This window comes from Amblyomma maculatum, chromosome 1 (genome assembly GCF_055883805.1).
Source record: "Amblyomma maculatum isolate TAMU_Amacu chromosome 1, ASM5588380v1, whole genome shotgun sequence".
Lineage (NCBI taxonomy): Eukaryota > Metazoa > Arthropoda > Arachnida > Ixodida > Ixodidae > Amblyomma > Amblyomma maculatum.
Genome location: NC_139344.1, coordinates 94,185,019 through 94,191,992, shown reverse-complemented (window position 1 = coordinate 94,191,992; position 6,974 = coordinate 94,185,019). Strand labels below are relative to the sequence as shown.

Here is a 6,974-nt window from a genome sequence, read left to right as displayed (position 1 = left end):
AAATAATTTGAGCTACATTACTTAGTCCGGCCAAGCTCTATAGATTTCTGTACACACACACAAAAAAAAGCCCTTTGATTCGAATGCAAAACTGTTCTGCTAACAATAATTCGAACTATGCGCCTCTGCGTCTGGGTGGCCTGGCGCCCAGCACATGGCCAAAGAAATGCTGCCGTGATAAGGCGACATAGTTACGAGGCTGCACATGTCCCAAACTGGGACAGAAGATAGAACCAGGTAAAGCCATGAAAGAGCAGGAAAGCCTAACTGGCGACATTACCGGTGCGGCGGCCGAGGGCACCGGAGGGTAGTGGTGATAGAGGTTGGCGGCTGTGGCGGCAGGTGCTTGCTGTTTGTTCTGCGTGACATCCGAGACTTGCAATTCAATACTCGTTAATTTGACCACCGTTAATTCGAAAATAGGGATAAGCCTTTCTGTTGGTGCGGTCCCAGCTGACTCCCATTAAAATCTATGGTGTCAGATGGGCGCTACGCGTCTCGCATTGGTTGGGCCGCATTTGGTACTACATTGCATGGCACTGTAAGCGATCATCAAAATAACACTCCTCAAGCCTGAACTACAGTCGTGCCTCGTTAATATGGACACTTTGGTTTCCGACCAAAACTGTCCATAAAGCGAGTCATCCATAATAACGAGTCATGAATAAAAACAAAAAGAATTTTATTGATAAAAAAGAATTGTAATTGATGACTGCTTTTGTAGATAACAGTGTACACTGGACTCAAAATTTGACAGAACAACGGACATTTTGAATGTATTATCCTTATCATTGCTGTCTTCGAAAAATTGTAGTGGAGTCTGAAGCGACTCTCGTACCATGACACGCGTGATGGTGGGCTTTGTGTTGGTCGAACTTTCGAGCATGAACTCTTCACTGGCTAATGAATCAGCGTCCGATTCTCTACTCACCACTAAGTAGCTGCTTGAGATTCTTCTGAGGCGAGGAAACAGCCAAGCTGTCGATACTAGTCCCTCGCAGCTGGGATTGACTGAGATGGCTTTTGCCGCTTGTATTCACAGATTTCTTCGCGCCTACGTTCAGCTCTGTTCTTTTGCGTTTAACTCCCGCCATGCCAAAAGCCAGACTCAAGTTGAGGGTTACAGGCTTCTGATGCCGTGCACTTTTTTGCCTAGTTAACCTTTCTGCCTTTCCGTTCTTCTGATTCTTTCTGTTTTGCCTTGTACTGTTTCTGTAAGGAAGCAAGGGAGTCAAGTTGGCAAGCTGCTATGCAGAGGGCTATCGAACATCCCATCTTCTTGGCGCCGTTTTTATGTGTTCCCATAAAACAAACGCTGCAAGCTGAAGCACAGTTTAGAACGACGACTAGCCGACTACGAAGAGCTCAGACCTTGTCAAGGCTGCATCGTTGACTCAAAGCGAAGCCGACATATGGACCGCCTAGTTTGCAGTTTGGCAGTTCGGCAGCACAGCAGGGACGAAAACCAGGAGCATGAGAGGGAAGCGCGTCCAGGACGGAACGCCCGGTCCCGGTTGCGTGTTCGTACGTCGCCTTTCTTTTGTCGCTCTACTTTGTGAGTGTGTCTTAACTCTCACCGAAAAACGTTAATGGCTTCATGGAACACACATTGCGCTTTGGGAAAGAAAACTTCAGTTCCCAACTCCACTGTAGGCACTTGTCTTTCTTCCTGTCATTTCTTTCTTACACTTTTACCGGCCTCTCTATTCACGTTCAGCAGAATTTATTGCTACCACATGTTGCTATTTTCCCGACTGCGGCGGCACTTCCGCTGCACCCAGAAATCTCCTGGCTCCCCCCTTTCGGGGTCTTTCTTACGCTGACCCTCGGTTTGCTGTGTACATTCTCCTCCGCTCTTGCGCTCCCCCCCCCTCACCCTCCTTCAGAACGGCGACACGCCCGCTTTGGTTCTTTCCAACCCCACAGGACTCGTTCAGGCATCCCGCCGTATCGGCTGTCATGTAGGTTCGCGGGCGGCGCACCCTTCTTTAACTTGCGTTCGGACTCCTCTGCTTTTTTTCAGCCACTGTCCATATTAACGAGACAAAAATACATGGGCCCAAGTGGGGCGCGTGCATTCTTCCCCTGTCCACTGTCCGAACAGCGAGTTTCCTTATTAACGAGGCATAAATGCATTGAAAAGGTTTCGTCCCCAGAAAAACTGTCCATAATTCGGGTCGTCCATATTAACGGGGGTCATATTAACGGGGCACGACTGTATATGCGGTGCAGTTGACAGTGCACCTCTCATATGCATGCAGTGGCAAGTGCTATGAAACACAAACGGCCTCATCTCCACTATTAAGCCGAGTACTTAGTTTCATTTTTTTTTTTAGCTTCACACAGTCTGCGCCAGCCCATGGCAATGGCAGTTGTTGGCCCCACATCAGCCAGCTAACTGATCGCTGTTGCGCGACATTTCAGACGGCAGTAGTGAGCTTTTTTACGTGCTTCCATCGCGGTCCTTCCGTTGCTGCCAAAATGTGCGCTCGTCAAGTGCTGTTCAGTGCGTTGTATGGTGAAGCCTCACGCACAACACAGGTTGCTTGTGAAGGGGCACTGCCGCGTCGCACCGTGAAGAACGCCTGGGAGTCGCGTACCATTTGCGAGCACTTCTGCTTTGACGCTCCCAACTACTGAGTATGCGCGCAACAAAGCATTGATTGCAGTGCGAAAAATCGTCAATGGCGCACTGCTCTCTTCTAAAAAGCCGGCGACCTTTGCCCAATTTTCAGCCAATAAATTTACCATAATGGCAATGGTTCTTATCAGTTTTTTTAGGCCATTTGGTAGTTCGAACACCGGATAATTTGAACTTTTTCCCCTGTTCCTGTGAAGTTCGAATTAGCTAACTTTTACTGTTCCACTATAGCAGGCCCAATCTGTAGACGCCGTTGACTTAAGGGGGTCCTGTCGATGCAGAAAAAAAAACATTGTCGCAACTATGGGTTTCGGACCCGCACGAGAATGAACAGATCAGCTTTCGCTCTTGCCTCATGTGAAACTGTAATACACTCTCGCTCTGTGCATTAAACATTGTTGCCTTTGTAAAACAGGTATTCGGCTCTGATAGGTTCAGCGCCTGATGCTCTGAAGAGAAGACAACTATGTTCAACGCGCGTGATGGTCAGGAAAGAAAATGACAACGAAGCTCTCTCTTCGACGCTCAGGCGTGCGTTTACAGAAGTGCAACGACTGATCGCAGAACGCTCCATTGACTGTTGACGGCGTAGCGCCCTGTTCAAGGACTCCTATTACAAGTGATGGAGGTGCGGGGTAATCCCCTCAACCTGGAGCTTCGCAGCCGAGCGTTGCCTACCACTTCCGCGATGCCTGAGACCGCCAACCAACCACCAACCCCATCGCCTGTCATCTGTCCCGGTGCAGCGCGTCAGCGCGACCCAGCCATCTTCAGCGGCACCGATGACACGGATGTAGAAGACTGGTTGGTGTCGTATGAACGCGTAAGTGCGTACAACAAGTGGGACGACAACGTGAAGCTCACAAACGTCATTTTTTATTTGAGCGACGTGGCCAATCTATGGTTTCGCAACCATGAGAGTGACATCCCTACCTGGGCGGCTCTCAAGACCAGCCTGACCGAAGTTTTTGGCCGTCCCGCTATACGTAAGCTTCGCGCCGAGCAACGCTTGCAAACTCGGGCACAACAAACCGGCGAGAACTTCACCAGTTTCATAGAAGATGTCGTCGACCTCTGCAAGCGCGTCAATCCTACCATGAGCGACGCCGAGAAGATCGGACACATTATGCAAGGCATTGACGATGACGGCTTCCACATGCTCGTCGCTAAAAATCCCCGAACTGTGTCCGATGTTATCAGCTTCTGCCAAAGCTTCGATGAGCTGTGCAAAAGGCGGCTTTCCACACGACGTGCTGGCCTTCAGCAGGCCACCCTTTCCAGCTTGGCTCTCTCCAGGGACAGTGCCCTGGATCAGCAGTCGCTCATTCAGCAGATTCAACAGTTTGTTCGTGAGGAAGTCGCACGCCAGCTTTGTCTACCTGCCCCCCAGCACCTGCGCCTGCGCCGCCGCTCAATCCCACCCTTCAGCGTGTTATACAAGAGCAGGTCGCTGAGGTTCTGCCTTCACCTCCTCAGCAGCCCCTGGTTGCGGCTCCTCTCACGTACGCTGATGTTTTGGTGCAGCCACCACCCCCTGTTGCCCCTGTATACAGCCGGCCTCCCCTCCTATACGAGCCTCAGGGAAATCAGCAACCTCAGCAGCCTACAATCCCCCACAGCATTCCAACCCCTGGCGCACACAAGACAACCGACCCATTTGTTACGCCTGTGGAGTCGCAGGCCATGTGCTCGTTTGTGCCGCAATCGTGGCCCTCGTCCCTACGACTATACACGTGAGCCGATGTACAATCTTACCCCGTCCCCCTCGCCCGTGTTCCCTGACCCTTCTCCGCAGTCCTCTTCAAGTTACGATCGCCGATCCCACCGCTCGCCTTCACCTGGCTGTCGTTCCCGTTCTCCGATGCTCCGCCGCCAATCAGCCGTTCACCCGGAAAACTAACGGCCGCAGTTCTGGAGGCAAGAACTGCGCCATCAGGGACACAACACAAGACCTGTTTCAGTACCAGCCAACATTATTACTGTATTCATTGAGGGAGTTCCTGTTGAAGCACTTGTCGACACTGGCGCAGCCATATCAGTTCTTAATTACTCCCTCTGTCGCAAACTCAAAAAGGTAATGACGCCGCTTCCTGCCGTTTCTCTTCGCACCACCAGCGCTCAGGACATTCGACCGCCTGCACCGCCCGCCTTGTCATCGACGACGTTCAATACACAATAGAATTCCTCGTCCTCGCCCCCTCATCACACGACGTCATCCTTGGTTGGGACTTCCTCTCCAATCATAACGCCATAATAGACTGCGCCCGTGCTCAACTTGAGTTATCACCCCTCAGTGCCACTTCTTTCGACACATCCGCTGCTGCTGCCGCTACCGTGCACGTCGCAGAGGACACCGACGTTCCGCCTTTCTCCTCAGTGCTTGTGCCTCTTTATTGTGCTGCTCTTTCCGACGCCACTGTTATCTGCACACCCTCGTTACAATGCGCTGACCAAAAATCCGTGTTGCTGCCCCATGCTGTGCTAACAATTTTTCGTAGCTCAAGTGCTATTTTTGTTTGTAACCCGTGCCCCTGCCCAACTACTTTGCTCCGTGGCCAGTCACTGGGTAGTGTTACTTTGCTCGATTCCACTCCCACCTATCCCTTCGTCGATAACACTGCCAGCCTTCACATCAGCGCCATAACGCCTCTTCCTGTCGCCACTCCATCTTCCCTCGAAGTTTTCCACCGGTCCGTCGACGCTGGCCTGATGCCCTTACAACGAGCCCAGCTTGTCGCCATCCTACAACGTTTCGCGGCTTCGTTCGACTCCCAGCAACCTTCGTTGGGGCGCACAACTGCCGTTACTCACCGCATTGATATCGGCACGCATGCCCCTTTGCGCCAGCATCCGTACCGTGTTTCAGCCGCCGAGCGCCGCATAATTGACGAACAGGTGGCTGACATGCTCCAGCGCAACGTGATCCAACCGTCACACAGCCCTTGAGCGTCTCCGGTCGTCCTGGTCAAGAAAAAAGACGGTTCCATCCGATTCTGTATAGACTATCGCCGACTGAACAAGATTACGCGCAAGGACGTTTATCCTCTCCCTCGTATCGACGACGCCCTTGACTGCCTGCAGGGAGCTGAGTTCTTTTCTTCAATAGACCTGCATTCCGGTTATTGGCAGGTGCCGATGGCAGAGGCCGATCGCCCAAAAACCGCTTTCGTCACACCCGATGGGCTCTATGAGTTTAATGTCATGCCATTCGGACTATGCAATGCCCCTGCCACATTCGAACGCATGATGGACAACCTACTCAGAGGGCTCAAATGGCACACTTGCCTTTGTTACCTGGACGACGTTGTCATCTTTTCCCCAGATTTTCCATCTCACCTCCAGCGCCTTGAGACAGTTCTGCGATGCCTGACCGACGCTGGCCTCCAATTAAATTTAAAGAAGTTCTGTTTCGGAGCACGACAGCTAACCATTCTCGGGCATGTCTCCAAGGATGGCGTTCTTCCCGATCCGGCAAAACTGCGCGCTGTGGCAGAATTTCCCAAGCCAACTAATGTGAAAGAGCTCCGCAGCTTCGTCGGCCTCTGCTCGTACTTCCGCCGCTTCGTTCGCAATTTTGCCACAATCATCAACCCTCTCACCAAGCTTCTGTCCAGCCACGATCTTTCAGCCTGGTCTCCACACTGTGATGATGCCTTCGCGACACTCCGCTACCTTCTGACGACTCCACCAATCCTGCGTCATTTTGACCCTTCTCCCACGGAAATCCACACTGATGCCAGCGGCGTCGGCCTCAGCGCAGTACTTGCTCAGCGGAAGTCTGGCTTTGATGAGTATGTTGTCGCTTACGCCAGTCGGACCCTAACAAAAGCTGAAGCAAACTATTCCGTCACCGAGAAAGAGTGTCTCGCTATCATCTGGGCAATAGCAAAATTTCGCCCTTACTTGTATGGCCGTTCTTTTGATGTTGTCACCGATCATCACTCCCTCTGCTGGCTGTCTTCTTTGAAAGATCCTTCTGGTCGACTGGCCCGTTGGGCTCTGAGGCTCCAAGAATACGACATTAACGTCATCTATCGCTCTGGCCGTAAACATGCCGATGCTGATGCTCTCTCACATTCTCCATTGCCGTCTGAAGCCACTCCTGCTATATCCGTTCTATATCCCACCGACATGCCCACCGATATGAACGCGAAGACGCATAGATCGCTTCACTCCTGGATGTTTTATCTGGTCGTGCTTCACGACCTCCTTGCCGCACTCTCTGTCGCCAGTCTCACCATTACACCATCAGAGACGAGCTCCTCTACCGTAGGAATTACCTTCCTGATGGTAGAAAGTGGCTGCTTGTAATTCCGACCCATATGTGCTCTGT

General features: G+C 51.7%; 1 protein-coding gene across 1 annotated transcript in view; it reads left to right on the top strand.

The window, feature by feature from the left end:
- The first annotated feature begins 2,419 nt into the window (after positions 1-2,419).
- Positions 2,420-6,974, top strand: part of LOC146203220 (uncharacterized) — a 77,106-nt gene continuing 72,551 nt past the window's right edge. Inside the window, exon 1 of the mRNA XM_084602983.1 lies at positions 2,420-3,982. Coding sequence (XP_084459109.1) covers positions 3,264-3,982 — 719 coding nt within the window. The 5' untranslated portion in view covers positions 2,420-3,263. The remainder of the gene's footprint in view (positions 3,983-6,974) is intronic.